The following is an 18,383-nucleotide window of genomic DNA, read 5'->3' as shown; positions in this document are numbered from 1 at the left end:
TCCTGTGGTGGATGTCTGAGGACCTCACATCCCCTTCTCTCCCTCTTATCCAGAACATGGGAGCAGTTCCTTCCCCTTGAGCAGGACAGAAGGGCTCAGTGAGGCTCACCCTCGAGGAGCCTGGACAAACTTCATTTACCATAACCTCCAGTTCTAGTGATGAAAATACTCTTGTTGATAGCCCAAAATAGATCTGATCTGTGATTTTTCAGCGCATGTACTGCAAAATTCAAATGTTTATCTCAGCCCTTTATGACTGGATTTGCCACTTAACACAGCAACTTTTTTCCTCTCCCCACTTCTCTTCAAAAATGTTTTGCTTCCACTTAAATGCTGGGAAACTGTGGAAATAGTAGAAATATTTTTTTGCCTTGATTTAAGTGAAAGATCCTATTTAAATCCCTTTTTCCCTGAGCTGTTCCTTTCTGGTTTGCTGGTACACAGGAGAGCTGTAGGTGGGGTAAAATCACGCCTGAAATGAAATCTCTCCCTGAAATCACTTCAGCAAAGTGAGAAATGCTTCCCCCAGTGTCTCAAAACTGAAACCGACATTTTCTGTGAATAAAAACAAAAAAATGTGGAGACAAAGATGAAAAATGGATCCAGATGAAGCATCAAGTGAAGAACACATTTTCTTGAGCCACTTTTAATTTGTGCTACACTGTAAAAGCATTATTTGCAGCACAGGGTAGCAGCACCCCTCGTATATTTAAGCCAGGGCAGTTTTCCCTCACCAAAAGGCTTTGTGATGTCTCAGCACCTCTCCAAATTCCCACTTCTTACCACATTCCGTCAGATTTTGGTGTTTATGGTGTTCTTCTAGTGATTAAGGGGTGAAATTCAGCCTTGGCATTTTTGAGCTGGTACCAGGAGCTGCTGTGAGGAGTTATCTTCTCCTGCCTCTCCCCCACCATGGAAGTGTCACAATTTCATTTCCTCCTGAGATCCTGCTTGGATCCTGCATGGCGAGGAACCAATATCCAGAACCCATTGCCCCCCAAGGTTTTGTCACAATTGCACAGCCCCGTGTGAGATCTGTTTATTGAAAATATTTTATTGCTTTCTAAAAACCAGTTTTAATAAACTCCAAGGAGTTACAGGAAGTAGATCAGCAAAATTATTGAACACACTTAATTCTCTGGAATTTTCTCTGCAGGAAGAGAGCCAGCTCTGTAAGGACAAGTTGAGGAGATCCCATTTTGGCAGAGTTCATGGAGGTTGAGCTCCTCCAACTGCACCACTTTTATCCTCAAATTCCAGCACAGCTTCAGATTAAATCAATGATCAATGGATTGGTTTCAGCTGGAGTTTGATCAGCACCTTGCACCTGAGTCAGGTAAGAATAAGACCAGCAGTTTTTGGAGATGAAACAAGCCATAACTGCAGCGTTTGCCAAGGAAAACTCCTCACGAAGGTTTGAGACTCCTTCCCAACTCCTCCTGCTCAGCAGCCACCACTCCACACTGCCTGCCCTTCCTAAAAAGTCCACATCCTCCCACTGCTGCACTCCAGGAGCCATCCCACCATGCCCCAGTGATGCCAGTAAGGTCATGGGTCAGTACATTTCCAACTCCTCCCCTGTATTTCAGGAGCTTGCAGAGAAGCTGGGCCCCTGGAGAAGACAGATGACTGCCTGGAGTGGCTGGAATTCCTTCCTCTGATCCTATGGAATTTGCACTCTGGAGGAAACATGCCACGAGATGGGAAGAGTTGGGTTATAAAGCAAGAGACCAGCTCCTGGCATCCTCAAACACATGGAGATTGCCCTCCTGAAATTCCTAACACGGGAAGGGAGGGTCTTTGCTAAAGCTCCAGCACCTTTAAGGATATAATATTGGAGTCTTCCAGTTGGGAATTCCACCCTGACACTGAGTGTGGAATACAGAAATGGCACCTCAGGTCACAGCTCTTCTTTGGAGTGTTGAGTTCTCCCAACAGAGGAAAGACCTCCCAAGAGGGGTCAAACACGGTGATCTCCCTTCTGGAGAGAACACAGCAGGAGACACCCCCAGCTCCCAGCCCAGACATTGCCAAGTCCATTGGATCCACCAGCAAAGCACCTGGGCACATCTCCTCTCCTTCCCCATGTGGTGTGGCACGTGGGGACATGGGTCAGCAGTGGCATTGGCAGAGCTGGGGGGATGACTGGACTCAAAGATTGGAGAGGTCTTTTCCCACCTAAAGGATTCTGTGTGATTCAAGTTTCACGCAGTGTTTTTCCCCCACCAGGTAATTCTGCACCGCTTCGCCTGACTCCATGCCCCACACCCAAGGAATTCCCTCCTGGTACCAGGGATAAAGCTCTGTAACTCCAGGGCCAGCCTATCACCAAAGGAAAGCCTCCTTTGGCCGTGACTGATGTCCAGGGAAAGCTGGCAGTGTCCCCAGGGGAAGATGTTCCTGCTGGGTGCCTGAGGTTTGCCAGGCAGCGCCGCACTGGGACATTTGAGCAGTGTCCATAGGAAGACAAATGAGGCACCCCTGCAGCTGGGAAGCCTCTCCCATTCTCCAATTTGGCTGAAATGGCATTTTCCAGCAGCCAGTGTCCCGGTGAGCACGGAGCTGGGGCAGTCAGAAGCGGGTGTGATGCTCGGGATCGGGATCCGGCCCCGGCTCCACCAAGGCAGCTCTGCCCACCCCGTTGAGCACAGCATGGCTACGACTCTGGAGCTCTTCCCAGCCTTTTGTGGGGCAAGGGCCACTGCTGGGGACCATCAGGTGTTTCTTCTGCACCTGCTCCAGGATCTGCAGCACCTGGAATGAGTAGACACAGCTGGGAGTAGGTTAGGAATTAAGGGAGAGCACTGATTTCTTCTCCAGCTGTTGAAATAATCAAACAGTAATGAAATAATGGGTTGGAAGTGACCCTTAAAGGTCCCCCTGGGCAGGGACACCTTCCACAAGATCTTCTCTTTCAAGTGTCTGGCTCGGTTTTGGGATGACACAAATAATTTCTGTGCTCAGAGGTCTCTGGGTTGGGTGAACGTGGAGAGCCTACCCCATAGAGGTCCATGACCTTGGATCTCAGAGCCCTTTCCATGGATGAATCAGCCCCACCTTGCCCATTCCCCAGCTCCACAGAGGTGCTCCAGTGCTCCAGAGCAGGATCAGGACAGAAGCATGGAGCTCTGCTCCTGTCCCTCACACCAGCCTGGGATAACTCTTCGTGCTATCACAGACTTCTTGGTCTCCTTACTGAATTAGGAAGCCCCAGGTTGAAACTCATTCAATGGAGAAAGGGAATGGAAATTAAATCCAGCTGAATTTCACCTGAGACTTGGGGATGATGCCGACGCGGAAGAATCCAATGTTCCCGCTGTCGATCTTGGTGCAGTCCACCACGGTGGAGGCAATGTTCTCTGGAGAAGGCCCACCACAAAGAACTGCATCCACCTAAAACCAGCAGATTTCCTCAACAAATTCCCCTTAGAAAGGGAGAGCTTTCCCTCCAGACAGTAAATAACTCTCATCAAAGGCAATGCTGCTCCTTCCTGCCCCACTGCAGTGACACCAGTGCTAGATTTGGAGTGAATGAACCTCAAAGCAAGGACAGGGAGAGCTCTGCGGGGTGCAGGTCAGCAGCACAGCACAGCACAGCTTTACAGTAGCTGAGGAGCTCTGGAGAAGTTCCATCCACAACGAAAATGTGTATGAAGTTTTGATTTTTGAAGAGTTAGAGGTGGAAGATTTGCACCACCTTTTGTTTGAAGCTGCCATGATGACACAAAATGTAAAACCCCCATAATTCAGCAGGGAAATCCTAGAATCATGGAATCATCCAGAGTTGGAAGGATCCATAGGCACCCCCTGGCCCTGCACAGGACACCCAAACAATTCCATCCTTCCAAACACTCCTGGAGCTCTGGCAGCCTCGGGGCCGTGCCCACTCCCTAGGGAGCCCAGGCAGTGCCCAGCACCCTCTGGGGGAAGAACCTGTCCTGATCTCCCACCCAAACCAATGAAAGGCCATGACCATGGCACTTCCATGAAAGTTCTAACAGCCAGGAATATTTTGGAGCTTGGCACCAGTTTTATACCAGCCCCAGCCTTAGATGGGAATCCCTGAGTTCCCACAGCCCAATGCCAGCTGGAGCCCTGGCACATCAGGCACTAGGATTTGCTTGTTTGTAAGCAAGAATGAATTTTTTATTGCTCCTATCATCCTGTATTAGAATATGAACCCACTCACGTTGCCAAGCCATAACTATATTGTGTAAAGCAGAAGAGTTTTGGTTTCACACCGAAATCTTCTTTCTCTTTGACACCAGCATGAGGTGCATCCCTGAGATTTTTTAAATTAGAGGTTTTCTCAGATTCCTGATACCATCTATTTATTTGCCTTCTGGAAACAAAGTGGTTGCACCTTCCCATCCCCACATCTCTTGGTTACCTTATCTCCCAGCTTGGCATACACTTGGTTGTGGTGGGTCGTGTCAGCCTCTCCCGTTGGGTTGGCTGATGTGACCACAATGGGGCCAACCTGGTGACAGAAAAATGGGAGTCAAAGCTCTGAGCAGGACTTTTGGGGTAAAATAGGTGACTTGAGCTCTGAACTTCATCTGTGACTCTGCAGAGAGCTCAGAGTGACTCACCCAGGTGAAGCACCTTTTTTGCAGGCAACCACAGCCCCACCAAACTGCATTTGAGTGACCAGTGCTGACAAATTTGGGTTTAGTTATGATGGCCATGAAATTACATCTTGCTTTCCAGCAATAGCACTTGCCTAGACCTAGAACACTCAGGGTATCACAGCTCCTGTGTCCACTTTCTGCACCTTCTGAAGTTATTCCAGCCTCAGAGAAGTCCCTGCTTCCAACAGTGTTCTATGTTGGAAATGAAACTGTGTCTGTTAAGGGCATTCTCCTGATTTCGTGACCTGGAAATTCTCCTTTTCCCCTCTTTGCTGCCATGAAATCCCTCCCTGCAGCCCCCAGCCCTTCTCAGAGAAGGGGTCAGGTCGCCGTGGCGGAGGTGCTCTGACTCACCAGGTCGATGAGGTGTGTGGTGACAGAGCAGTCGGGAATGCGGATGGCCACACTCTGAGGCGTCCCAACGTACTTAGCAGAGTCCTTCATTCCCAAGAAATCCACCCATTCACCTGCACCAAGCAGAGTCACTCAGGACTTAGAGGTTTACATCAGCCCAAACACAATGATTGTAACAGGAATATCCCTATAGAACATGTGGTGTTGCAGGGGTTCACAGTTTTGGGAATTCCAAAGCTTTCCAGAGAGCTTGGAATTAAAAGCATTTCCTCACCTCTGGGAATGACCAAGCTAATGGGAGATGGCCAGGCAGCCTCCATAAAGTCCCAGAGGAGGGGAGTAAACAAATGTTTGGCAGGCTCCAGTTGCTTTAGGCTGGAAATCCAGAGGGACATGGGGCGATCCTGAGCCTGGCGCTTGGACCTGGAACGAGGGAAGAAAAGGTGAGGCTGAAAGTAAGAAGAGGATTTAAATCCAAGGAAAGGAAATTGTTGGAGAGGTCTAGAGCTAAGAGAAGGTGTGCAGGCTTTGCCCTAGGTCACCAGTCTGGTGACCCAGTCAGGTCTTCCAGTCTGGAGAAGAAGTAGGACTGTTCAACACCTGACTGAATGGGAAGGAACTTTAATGGCTACTCCCAATCAGGAATGTCTATTTCCAAATCAAGGCTTTAACTTCTTGTGTAATGATGGGTAAAGTCCCAACAGCCCAAGTCTTGAGGAAACCCCACCAATATGAGGGGCTCCAGCTTACAGCAAGAGTCTGTTGTCACCAGAGGAGTTTTGTTGTGGCAACACGTACCTCCAAGTAAGAACAATAACCCCCTGCCCCATTTGCCACAGGTTTGGGTTTCTTGTGGTGTACGAGTTACCCAGCTCCATCAGCCTTCAGTGTCCCAGAACACAACCACAGCTCAATTCCCTCCTTTCCTCACCTGGATCTTCCCCCCATGCTGTTCCCACCGAGGCTGAGCTGCCTTGGTCTCAGCAGGTGCTGCAGCCAGCACTCAGTAGCAGCTCCGAGTTCCAGAAGGTTCCTGAGCCCAGCCCAGGAGCCAGGACTCACCGGTGAGCTTTCTCCACGGCGTCAGGCCGGCTGCAGGCGGCCACCAGCACGTACACAGTGTCTGTAGGGATGCCACAGGTGCCACCATTCCTCAGGATATCTGTGGGCAGAGGAACAGGGCACGAGCCCTTGAGTGACAGGGGAGGGGTTTAATTCCCATGGCAGAGCTGTCACACAATATGGTACTCTCCTCTCCTTGTCCCAGCTCTGGCAGTGCATTTTCCCAGCATTCCTCCAAGGGGGTACCTGGCACTTAGGGGGCTTCTGGGCCAGAGTGGAGAGAGCAAGGACAAAGCATTGGCTCTGCTCTCTCTCTGCAAAGCTTTGGGTGGTATTGGAGGATTCCTGGGTCTCAGAGCAGATGAGGACACAGGGAAATTAGGCAGGAGACACAGCAGAGAATTCGCTGCTCTACTCAGCTTGTGACTCCTGCAACTTGGCCCACTTTATCAAAACATCACCACATCATCCAACTTTCCACATCAAGGCCAGGTTGGATGGGGCTTGGAGCAACCTGGTCTAGTGGAATGTGTCCCTGCCCATGGAACAAGATGGGCTTTAAGGTCCTTTCCCACTCAAACCATTCTGTGATTCTCTGATTGGGATAATGTCCTTTTAAGAGTGTTCTGCTACAAATCCTCCCATATTTTCCCCTCCATCTCCACATCCGGCCTTCTGTTTTCCCCTTACCTGCAATTCTCTTGACTGAGGAAGCTTTCCTGGCAGGCAGGTGAAGGCACTTGGTTGTTCCTGCCCCAACACCACTGAGCTGCACCATGGGCCCCCCCATGGGCAAGCAGCAGCCCTCAAAGGTGCTGCTGGCCAGGGCAGCCAGGAAGCAGTAAAAGCTGACCAGCCCAAAGATGAGGGTGGCACCGATGTCATATCCAGCGGGAAGAGCATGGATGGCATCCAGCAGGAAGCTGACAGCGACGAGCATGAACGTGAGGGAGTAGAAGAACCAGGCCATGTTTAAGAAGAGTGAGCAGAAGACAATGAAGCTGTTGAAGAGCATGAAGGAAATGATGCCCACGGCTGCGTGGAAGCTTCTGGCAGTGCCACAGAGGCCACCGTACCTTGTCAGGCCCCAGATGATCCACATGACAGAGTAGAGGATGAAGGCACTGCTCTCTAGGGTTTTACCCCGGGCAAAGGCCACTGAGCCACCAAGGAGCTTCAGGATCCCACCAGCTACCACCACCCATGGAATGACAACGGTGGCAAGAGGAGCCTGGGGGTCTCCTGTGGCTGTTAGAGCAAAAGAAGCCAGGACACTGCAGGCATAGGTAAGGACTTCTGCATCGGCGTACTTGGAATAGCCCAGGTAGGGAGCGTGAAGGTCTGGCCCCTCCCGGAGCTTCAGGAGGCTGCTGCGAGCAAGGAGGGCCTTCACAGCACCCTTCCCTGTTGGGATCTTGGTCCTGGCCCTCACATTGTACAGGTGAATCAGAGCCACCACGGCTGAGGCCACAAAAATGGCCACGGCCACGCCTTGGGGGCCACCTGCAAAAAAACCCCTGGGGCTGCAAGCCAAGGCAATGCAGTAGGTGACAAAAACCAGCAAGTACAGGCCATCCACAGGGCTCTGAAGGGAGAGAAAAAGAGCCAAGATGGCAAAAAGAATGGAGAAAACCACCAGGAATGGGGTTGGGAGAGACGGCTCCTCTGGCTGCCAGGTGGGGAACAGGAGGCAGTAACCTCCAGCGAATTTGAGGATGGAAGTGAAGCCAAAGGCCGTGGCCATGAGAGTGTCCATTGCACGGTAGGACAGCACACAGATGCCAATCTGGTAGGTGCCAGCTGCCCACAGCCAGGGCACGTGGCCCAGGAAGAGTCTGTGGGTGACCCCCAGGAGCCTGCAGCAGAAGACACTGGCTGACAGCATGTTCAGGAGCAGCCCGGGGGCTGCAAAGGGGTTGGTGCTGCCAGCGCTGCCCCGGCCCTGCTCCTGAGCCTTTTTCTCGGCGAGATCCGTGCCAGGGAGGGCAAGGCTCCCTTTGGTCAGGAGGCAGAGCATCCTCCCCAGAGCAAAGTAGCCCCCGAGCAAGCAGACACTGAGGTGACTGCACGCCACGGCCGAGGGGCCGAGCGAGGAGCTGCAGTGCAGGGCCACCTCATGGGCGCTGGCCAGGGACACGGCAGCAGCCACCAGCCCCAGGAGGGGCTCTCCGCAGAGGAAGCCCACCACGGCCAGCAGGAGCAGGGCCAGGGTGCAGGTAGCCAGGCCTGGCAGCAGGGCATCGCGGGCATCCCCCGGGCTGGACAGCACTCCCTGCCCTGCCAGGATGAGGATCACTCCATAGCCACTCCAGAGGGCTGACAGGGTCACGCACAGGGCCACCAGCAGGGAGGCATTCCTGAGGCTCCTCCAGATCCCTGCGGAACAAAAGGAGACAGGGCTGTGGTTTCGGACAGCAGGGTGTGGGAAGTAGGAGCTAGGAAAGGTGGGAAGCAGGATCACCACGGGGCAAGGACCAGCACAGGTCCTGCCTGATGGTGGATTTGTCCTGGAGAAAAGGAGGCTCAGGGGGACCTTATCCCACTCTACAAGTACCTGGAAGGAGGTTGTAGTGAGGGGTCAGGCTCTTCTCCCAGGGAACAAGAGTCAGGACAAGAGGAAATGGCCTCAAGTTGTGCCAGGGGAGGTTTAGATTGAGTATCAGGGAAAATTTCTCATGGAAAGGGTTGTCCAGCCCTGGCACAGCTGCCCAGGGCAGCAGTGGAGTCCCCATCCCTGGAAGTGTTTAGAGACACACAGATGTGGCACCTGAGGACATGGCTTAGTGGTGACCATGGTGCTGGTGCTGGTTGATGGTTGAATTTTACAATCTTCAAGGTCTTTTCCAACCTGAATAATTCTGTGATTTGATGATTCTGTGATTTCATGTCGCTATGAGTTACAAAGAATAAATAATTCAACATTCATTCTAGAAAGTGCGGGTTATGTCCTAGGCAGTGATATTTTTCTCTCAGATAAGTAGAGGCATTGTCTCTTGGCATTTACCCATGGAAATTTCAATCCATGCCTGCTGAAAGCACTCTCAGGAAACCTGGGAGAGAAATGTGTATTCATTGTGTTAAAACTCCAAGATCCTGGTAGAGCATTTGTTTAAAACAAACATTGATTTCTTGTCTTGCCTATAGAGGGAAAATTTGCTGTGCTGACACAGAGCCATGGAATGGTTTGGGTTGGGAGAGACCTCAAAGCTCATCCCATTCCACCCCCTGCCATGGGCAGGGACACCTTCCACTATCCCAGGGTCCTCCAAGCCTCATCCAGCCTGGCCTTGGACACTTCCAGGGATCCAGGGGCAGCCACAGCTTCTCTGGACAACACACTCCTCTGGGAGAAGGGATGAGTGGTCCAGTGAGGCTGCCGTGGTGTGTATCCTGTTGGCAGAGCAGAGCTGGATGTGCAAAGCCGTGGGAGGGAGGCTTGGGGGCTGTCCAGCCCCAGGTCTTACCTGCATACGCCAGGAGAGCTGACACAACCAGCAGCAGGACCCCGAGAGCCGTGCTGGGGATCAGCGGGGTCGCTCGGGGGGAACTGTAGAAATGCACGGCCAGCAGGAGAGATCCTGTGGGACACAGAGGAGGGAAGCACACAGAGCCTGTAAACCTGGCCCAAAAACCAGAGGAGAATCAGGGTGGACAGAGCAGGGAATAGAGGGGAAAATAACAGTGCAAGATCTGCAAATAGGAAAGCCTAAGGAGCTGGGGGAGTGTGACTCAGTTTGTGCCCAAGGTCTCACTTCTTTCTGGGTGCCTGCTTTGAAAAAGTTGGGAATTAGTCACTTGAGGTTGCCAAGAGAGGATGTGGTGCCTCATCCCATCAAGGTCATGTTGGATATTGGGGCTTGGAGCAGCTGTGTCCAGGGGAAGGTGTCCCTGCCCATGGCAGGGGATGGAACTGGATCATCTTTAAGGTCCCTTCCAAACCATTCTGGGAATGTATGAAAGAGTCAGAAAGTGCTCCCATGTTGCCCGATAAAGGTAAAAATCCACAATTCCAGTTACACGAAAGGCAGACAGACACACACACCCTGCAGCTGATCCCTCCAGCCTTGTACTGATGGAAAACCAGCTGAAAAAAATCCGGGAAGATGGAACACAAAGGAAGAGCAAGGCAAAGGGAGTGAACACAGAAAACAGAGCTGCAGGGAGAAGGGCTGGAAAAGGAAAGGGGAGGAAACTGCATCCAAACCGAGATGATTTACTACAGTGTCTATGAAAAAGTTTGGATTTGCTTCCCACCCAGCGTGGAACGAGTACAAAACTTCAGGCCAGCCCTTGGAAGCCAACACAAATATTTTGCTGGCTGCCGAAGCGGGCGCAGGGATCTCTGGATAGAAAAGCTCACCCCAGGCAGAGAAGCCTTCGGATAAACAGCCTCCTTAGCCCCCTCGGAAAAGGAGGGTGTCCCGGAAAGCTCGTCCCAAGCCCGTGTCCCGTGCCAGGATGCCAGGAGCGGTCCCTACCTGCGGAAATGCCCAGGAGCCCGATGCAGGAATGCAGTGACTCAGCCCCGCTGTCGCCCATCCCTGCGCGCCGCAGCCCCGGCCGAGGGCTGCACTGCTGCCTCTCTTTCCTCCCATGCTCTTTATAACCAAACCATCGCCGCTGCCGCCGGTCCTCCCTGCTCTCCACCCCTTTTCCCTACAAACCTCTTCTGTTCCTGCTCCTCTCTGCATGCGGGAGGAAATGCAAATGAAGTTCTGGCTGCAGTAAATTTGGGGCTGTGAGTCAGCATGGGCTGCTGGTAGCTCCCTCCAGGGGCCTCTTAATTTTACTGTTGATTAACTCTTGTTCAAAAAGACACTTGAAAAATAAGGCTGAGAGTTTATTGCTGTTGCTGCCTTTTTTTTGCTCCTGCCAGTGAGGAAATTACACTGGTTAAAATGAAGGTTTTTGCAAGCATCCACCTTGATGGAGCAAACAAGCCCTCTGCAAGCCCAGCAGCTCCTTGGGGACCACTTGTTTCTCCTCACACTGGCCACGGGCCTGCTGTTTGTCCCTGTCTCAGCTCTGAATGCCTGGCACCAGCCCCCTGAGCTGGGCAAACCCAGGGCAGACTCAGTGCCATTTCCTTAAAGGTGACTTCTGTCCATCTGTCACTCCACATCCAGCTCCTCCAGCCCAGCGGAGCCTCACTGGCTTTCCAGGTCAGGAGTGAGTGTCCAACACTGCCAGGACTGTGTCCCAAAGGGGATGTGAAGGGACCTGTGGGCAGCTTCCTGCTGCTCCCCGTGGGGAATGGTGGTCAGGGCACAAAGGTGTTTATGGATGGAGGGGAGGCTGCAGAAAGCACTGGCCTGGGGACCGTGTTGACCTGTGGATCAGGTGGGAATTGTCAGAGAACTATTCTGTGAGAGCTGACAGAGCTTGTTTCCTCTGTTGTGTTGTTTGTGGGGATGGGCCAGTGTAGGGAGTGTTCCCTTGGGGGACTCAGCTCCAGTTAAAGCAATTCCCACTCTCCTGACAAGGTAAAAGGTGCAGAACAGCATGCAGAGCTTTGCACTGATACTCCTGGGCTGCCCAGGGATGGCTCCGCAGAGCTCCTCCAGCAGCCAGCTCTGATTTTCCCCTCAGCAGATCCTGCTCTGTGATCCCCCATACATCTTGTTCCACAGCCAGGGCAGGAAGACAGGAGAGCTGCTGGGAATGGGGCTGGGAGCTGCACTGGCTGAGCTCAGTCAGGCCTGTGGGATCATCCAAGGGGTGTTGGAGCTGTGACAGCATCCAGAAGAACCCCACAGCATCAGGCCCTCTGCTCATCAGGACCCTGCTCCTCCTGCCCCTGAGCCAGCTGCAGCACGATGGCAGCTGGATCCTCTTCACTGCTCCCAAACTTCCCTGGTATCTCTAACTGCACTCACCCTGCAGGAAGAGGGTCCCTTCCCACCCCTCCTCACTAGAACCTTAATGCAGATTAAAACCACTTGTTAATACCAAAGCCCCTAACAAATGTGTACAGCCAAGGCTATCCAGGCTGGAATAACCAGCTGAGAAACGTCATTTTTCATTCATCTCTTTATTGCAGAGAGATCTTAAGGGCTGACATGTCTATTGTGACAGATGTTTTCCCAAGGGGAGGAAACAAGCCTGGCTGGTCCCGTTGCACCAATTACCCCTGTGAGGGGAGCCAGCCCAGCCAGTTTACAACAGGCAGGCATGACTGGTGTGGCAGGCTGTGGAAATCCTCAGCCTCTGGCTACTTTGTTCCATGGCTAGCGGGACTGCTCCCGAAGCAGCTGCAGGAAGGAGAAACTACCTGTTCAGCTTGCAACATCACTCGGCTGTTTTTCCATGCAAGAGGAAATAGTACACCCCTAAACCATAGTTGGGATTCCTTAGATAGCAAAACAAAAACAGGGGAAAGGCTTTGGGTGTTTTTTATGCATATCTCAATTTAATTCCTGTTCTGGGCAATAAAAGTAACTGCGAGGCACGGTCTGGGTTGGGCTAGTGGGACTGCAAGGCCTCTGTCACACATTTCTTGTTCCTGCTTGTTCAGGTAGCAGCTGGCTGCCTGAAATCCCTCATTTTGGGAGAAACATGCCATAAATGTCCCAAGCATCTGCAGTGAGCCTCCTCCTCAGGCCTGCCCTGACTGAGCACCCTGCCAAGCCACGAATTCATTACCCACAGGATGTGCTTCATGTCTCTCTCAAAAATGACAGAGCCCCAAGGAACATGTCTTATAAATAACCCCTGAAAAACACCCTGCAGCCATGTTGTGGGAGTTTTTTGTTCTCTCAGCCTCCACAGGGCACAGTCATTTCACCAGGGCTGGGCTGAAATAGAGAGGTACAGGATCATCTCCATAAGAGCAGAGCCAGGATGGGAGGAACGAGCTCCAGACACTGAATCTGGCTCCAGGGACCCCTCCAGAGCTCAGGGCTCCAGCAATTCCCAGTGCCAGCTCCCTGGAATTAAATAAATGGAGAGATGGTGCTGTTGATGAAGAATCCCATTATTCCACAGATGAAGAAGTGCTTGGACAATGCTCTCAGGCACAGGGTGGGATTGTTGGGATGCCTGTGCAGGGCCAAGAGTTGGACATTGTGGTGTCCCCTCCAACTCTATGGCTTCATTAATTTCTAAAATCAGGATGCAAAAGCCAGCAAACAACTGCAGCAAAGTGTAAAATATCCACTTTTGAGAGATGGGATCTGAGGGAAGGAACATTCAGAATCCAGAAAGGAGGTGTGGTGTTAAAAGTCTGAAGCAGCCTTTGCAGTGCAGGGTTCAAAGAATGGGTCAGAGAGGGGAATGCACTGGTTGAAGTCCTGGCTCTGGGCAGGCTCCCTTTGTTACCTTCTCCTGTGCAAAGATTTTGGTGCTTCAGTCTGAACTAGAATGGAAAATCAGCAGCTGAGGAGGAAAAACACAGCTGCTGTGTTGAGCAGGGCATGTCAGCTGGGGCTGCTCTGCAGACAACGTGCGGGGAGGAAGATGTGTAAGGGAGCAGCCAGTTGAGGAAACAAATAATATTTATATGCCCTGCCTGTGGAACTGGAAATAAAACCTCCTTGCCAGTAAGAAACTGAGCCCAGCCCTCGCGGCCCCACCTGCTGCTGGGGAGGGCTGGCGCTATAAAGGGCTGCGGGCAGCGAGCGGAGCTCACAGCGGCGCGGGGCTCTCCAGGGAACGCTCTGCTCCCGGGGGACCATGGCAAAGCGGGTGGCCGTGGTGCTGGCTGGCTGCGGCGTGTTCGATGGCAGCGAGATCCACGAGGCTTCGGCCGTGCTGGTGCATCTCAGCCGGGAGGGGGCTCAGGTAAGAGGCACCGGCAGGGTCCTGCCCGGCTCCTTCTCCCGGCTCTGCTCCTCATCCTCTCCCCTCCTTGTCTCCGAGACAAACTCCCGAAAAGCCAGGCAGCGGTGCCTGGAGTCACTGGGAGTGGTGCGGAGAGCTCCTGCTCAGCCGTGCTGTACAAAGGGATTGGCGTGGGGCTCTTCATCCAAACTCCCCAACAGACTTTCCTGAATGCCTTCCCTCTTTGCTTCTGGCTTCACATCCTCTTTTCTCACGTGCTCTTTCTGTTTAAAAGACAGTTTGGACTGTTTGAAATTCATCTTTTTAAAACCTTCAAAGAGTAGAAGTGAAAATCTAGTCAAAGAACCCCAAAATGGTTTGGGCTGGGAAGGACTTTAAAGTTCGTCCATTCCTATCCCCTGCCACGGGCAGAGACACCTTCCACTGTCCCAGGGTGCTCCAAAGCCCGTCCAGCCTGGCTTGGGACACTACCAGGGATGAAAGAACAGACAGGGGTTCGTGAGTTAAACTTGAGGGGTAAAAAAGGTGCAGCTGCTCTACAAGTCGGGAGAGCCGCTCCATGAGACTGGGGAAGGAGGGAGGGAAAGCCTCAGGAACATGTCACTCAGCTGGGAACCACCCACGTGTCTGGGTCGGAGCCGTTCCCCTGGGAATGGGGATTGCTCTGTGGAACGCGGAGGCACAGGGGTGACCTACCTGTGCCAGCCCCCCCAATCCCAAACCATCCCAACCCTGCCCTCGCTGTTTGGCTCCAGGATGAGACTTGGCTAGACGTTTTCTCCACTGTGTGTAATTCTGCCTTTTCCTCTCCTGGAGCTGCTGCAGTCCTTCCCTCCTGCCACATCCCAGCCCACCAGGCTCGGAGCCGTCCCTCCCTCATCCCTGGATCGGCAGGGGCCTCTAGTGGAGGAAACTCGGGCGTCATTTCAACCCCTCCTTTTCTAAGGAAACAGCGTAGAATGGATTATTTCAGCTGCAAGGGAGCAGACCTCAGTACCTCCCTCTCCACGGGAAGCTGCCATGAGGTTGCCTCCCATCTTCCTTGTCTTCCACCTAGATAATTCCAAAGTCCTCCACTGCTCCTCACAGGACATTCCTTCCAGCCCTGCCCTCCTCCGGACACCTTGGTGTTCTTTAAATCCTTCTTAAATTGTGGGGCCCAGAACTGCACAGGTGGGACAGTCCCAAAATCTATTCACCACCTTCCACTCTTAATTTCTGTATATGAGCTTGAAAGTGCTAAAGGAAGGGAAAGCATTTTCCAGAAAAACACTCTGGTTTTGGGAAAGTTGATGGGGAGAAGAAACTCCAAGTCCTGTCCTGGTGGGAGATGGGGTGGGACAGCAGCTCTCTGGATGTTCACCCAGCAAGAGGGATTTATTGGGATATGGATGGACTCTCCAGCCCCCCGTACAATCAGTTCTGGGCACAAACTACTGAAAGTTTCCTTCCTCCCTTCCCTCCTTCCTCCATGCCAGCTCTTTCCCAAGAAAGCCTCTCAGCATTCCCACTCCCTGCCTGTGCCTTTCCCACGTTTCTCCATCATTCCTGAAGGATAACAGCCCTCTCCCCTCACTCCAGGCTGAGGTTTATGCTCCCAACATCCCCCAGATGCACGTGGTGGACCACGTGAAGGGGCAGCCAACGCCGGAGCAGCGCAATGTCCTGGTGGAAAGTGCCAGGATAGCCAGAGGCAACATCAAGGACCTGGCTATGCTGGATGTCAAGGGGCTGGATGCCCTCATCATTCCAGGTAGGACTGTGTGGGGTCTGCTTGCCCACAGCTTAGATATTCCATAGCTCTGGAATGGTATGGGAGGAGTGGGATGGAATTTTAGTTCTTTTCTTGATTCTGGACAAATGCTGCCAACCATCCAATCCACCTGAGCATCCCACCACGCCACACCTGGCAAAAATCCTGCCCTGGATATAATCTCCAGCTAAACTGTTTCTCTTTCCTCAGGTGGCTTCGGAGTGGCAAAAAACCTGAGCACTTGGGCCACGCAGGGCAAGAACTGCAGCATCTCCAAGGAGGTGGAGGGTGTCCTGAGGGCATTCCATGCTGCCCACAAACCCATCGGGCTCTGCTGCATCTCCCCAGTGCTGGCAGCCAAAATCTTCCCGGGCTGCGAGGTGACCGTGGGACACGACACGGAGTGTGAGCAGTGAGTGACCGGGGGGGTTGGTGACAGTCACACCAGGGCTCCCCCAAAGTCCCCAGGGATCCAGGCCAGGTGGTGGAAGCTCACAAGGAGATGAATGCTATTTCTGGGAACTCAGCTCTGCTGCCTCCAGTGAGGCCTTCAGCAACTCCAGCCCTTTTGGGGACTTTACAGGGAAAAGCAGAAACTCTGGAAGACTGATTTTATCATTTCTCAGCACAGCAGAATGAATGATGTAACACCCGATCTATTTGCATTTTTGTGACTTGTTTTCACAACTCTGATAGCTTTGAATAAGACACTTTATTTTAAATTAATGTAAATGTAATTTATTATTTTAAATTTATTATTTACCTCCCTGATGCCTCACAGACACAGGGTAGGAAAAGCCTTTGCTGACTCCAAGTTAAGCAGATCCAAGGCAGGAACAGGATGGTTGCCCAAGGTTTGGGGTGGGAAGAGAGGGAGTGAAACTGTCTTCAGTCCTACAGGGAAGCTGTGAGTGGATTCTCCCAAGGGCAGGCAAGGAATGTTGATGGCTTTTGCTAGGAAGGAGTTTTTTCGCTAACTTGGAGGAAGTTGGTGGGAAAAACCCACCCCAAACCTAAATCTAATTGTTGCCCAGGGAAGCTGTGGCTGCTCCATCCCTAGCAGTGTCCAAGGCCTGTCTGGACAAGGCTTGGAGCAGCCTGGGACAGTGGAAGGTGTCCCTGGGCATGGCAGGGGTGGCACTGGATGGGCTTTGAGGTCCCTTTTCACCCAAATCTTCCCAGGCTCCTATTAACATGAACACTGGAGAATTAGGTAGTGGAACATCCAAAGTGGAACTTCAGGTCTTATTTTGGCTTTACTTCCGATGTTTAACTCATGTGAACAGGAGGTTTTCCTGTTGTATAGTCCTGGAGAAACTCCTCAAGCAGGAGAAGATTTGGATCCTACTGAGCACATTTTGTGCAGCGACCACAGAATCTTCCCTCTGGCCCTTCCCCAAGCACAGCATGAAGGAGATTCCCCACTCCAGGTTCTCCTTGCCTGTTCCCTTGCAGGTGGCCTTATGCCAAGACTGCTGAGGCCATGAAGGAGCTGGGCTGCAGGCACGTGAACAGCCAGGTGAGCGAGGTCCACGTGGACACCAGGAACCGGCTGGTGAGCACCAGCGCCTTCATGTGCAACGCCCCCATCCACCACGTGCACGACGGCATCGGCAACATGGTCAGGGAAGTGCTCAGGCTGGCCTGAGATCCCCCAGGCACCCAGCTCCTCTCCATGGATAATGTCCTTCGCCTCCCACAGCAACAGCAGAAGTGACACTCCAGCTCTGCCCCAGAGCTCTGCTGGCTGCTGAGCAGGGACAGTCCTGGAGGTGTTGTGTTCTGCCAAGGACACGGCAGTCCCTGGCAGGAGCTGGCCTGGGAGCTGCCATGGGATGGTGGGATGGGCTGGGCTGGGAGGGACCTCAAAGCTCATCTTGTTTCTATCTCCTCCCATGGGCAGGGACCCCTTCCACGGTCCCAGGCTGCTCCAGGCTGGCCTTGGACACTTCCAGGGATCCAGGGGCAGCCACAGCTTCTCTGGGCACCCTGTGCCAGGGCCTGCCCACCCTCACAGGGAGGAATTCCATCCCAATATCCCACCTATCCCTGCCACAGGCTCCCACAGGGCCCAGGGTCAGCTGCTCCCCATCCCCTCCCTCAGAGCAGTGAATTGTGGCCAAAGGAAGGAACCCAGTTCTGCTACCAAATAAAACCTGATGCTTCTACTGAATTCTGAACTCTGCTTCTGTCTCTGCCTTTCGCTCTGGATCAGGACAAGCTCTGGGTCAGTTGGGAAAATGATACAGGAAGAAATCCCCAGCACCAGCCCCCCTTGTTTTGCTGGGATTTGTCAGAACCCAGACTGGAGCAGGAATGTGACATTGGTGAGAGCAGGACCAGCCCCATGTCACCAGCCAGCTCTGGTGGGAAGAGGTGAAATTCTTCTCCTGCATTAACAGAACCAGAGAAGTCCAGGTTGGAAGGATCTCAAGGCTCACCTGGTCCAACCTTTCTTGGTAAAAATGCTGTCTCCATAAAATGCCCCAGCAGCCTGTCCTGGTGGATCCCAAAGTGCCCAAACTCAGGGAATCCACCACTTCCAACAGCTGATTTTCTCATGGTGAAAAATTGTCCTAGGGTGCCCATTCAGAATCTCCCCAGGAATATCCTGCACAGATTATCCCTTGTCCTTTTAATGATTCCTCATAAAAGGGGAGTTTCTTTCTCCTTTGTTGCCCCCCTTCAAATACCAAACAAGATCTCCCCTAAATCTCAGTTTCCCCAGGCTGAGCAAGCTCAAGTCTCTCAGCCTCTCCTCACATGGGAACTTCCCAGGCTTTGGATCATCTCTGTGGCCTCTG

General features: G+C 52.6%; 2 protein-coding genes across 2 annotated transcripts; one reads left to right on the top strand and one right to left on the bottom strand.

The window, feature by feature from the left end:
* Positions 1–2,571: 2,571 nt before the first annotated feature.
* LOC121362791 lies at positions 2,572–10,652 on the bottom strand. Its single transcript, XM_041484608.1, has 9 exons — positions 10,526–10,652; positions 9,512–9,625; positions 6,738–8,423; positions 6,048–6,147; positions 5,260–5,408; positions 4,986–5,098; positions 4,391–4,480; positions 3,271–3,393; positions 2,572–2,754 (listed from the first exon to the last, which is right to left on the bottom strand). Exons 1-9 carry the CDS (start codon positions 10,584–10,586, stop codon positions 2,572–2,574), a joined length of 2,619 nt encoding a protein of 872 aa, XP_041340542.1. The 5' UTR covers positions 10,587–10,652.
* A 3,026-nt stretch (positions 10,653–13,678) lies between these two features.
* Positions 13,679–17,415, top strand: LOC121362840 (glutamine amidotransferase-like class 1 domain-containing protein 3B, mitochondrial). Its single transcript, XM_041484713.1, has 4 exons — positions 13,679–13,826; positions 15,408–15,579; positions 15,790–15,991; positions 17,035–17,415. The coding sequence occupies exons 1-4, from the start codon at positions 13,719–13,721 to the stop codon at positions 17,225–17,227; spliced, it is 675 nt and encodes a 224-aa protein (XP_041340647.1). The 5' UTR covers positions 13,679–13,718; the 3' UTR covers positions 17,228–17,415.
* Positions 17,416–18,383: the final 968 nt, after the last annotated feature.

Source organism: Pyrgilauda ruficollis, unplaced genomic scaffold (genome assembly GCF_017590135.1).
Source record: "Pyrgilauda ruficollis isolate IOZ18807 unplaced genomic scaffold, ASM1759013v1 scaffold67, whole genome shotgun sequence".
Lineage (NCBI taxonomy): Eukaryota > Metazoa > Chordata > Aves > Passeriformes > Passeridae > Pyrgilauda > Pyrgilauda ruficollis.
The sequence above is the reverse complement of the archived record's forward strand: the minus strand, read 5'-3'. Positions and strand labels throughout refer to the sequence as shown.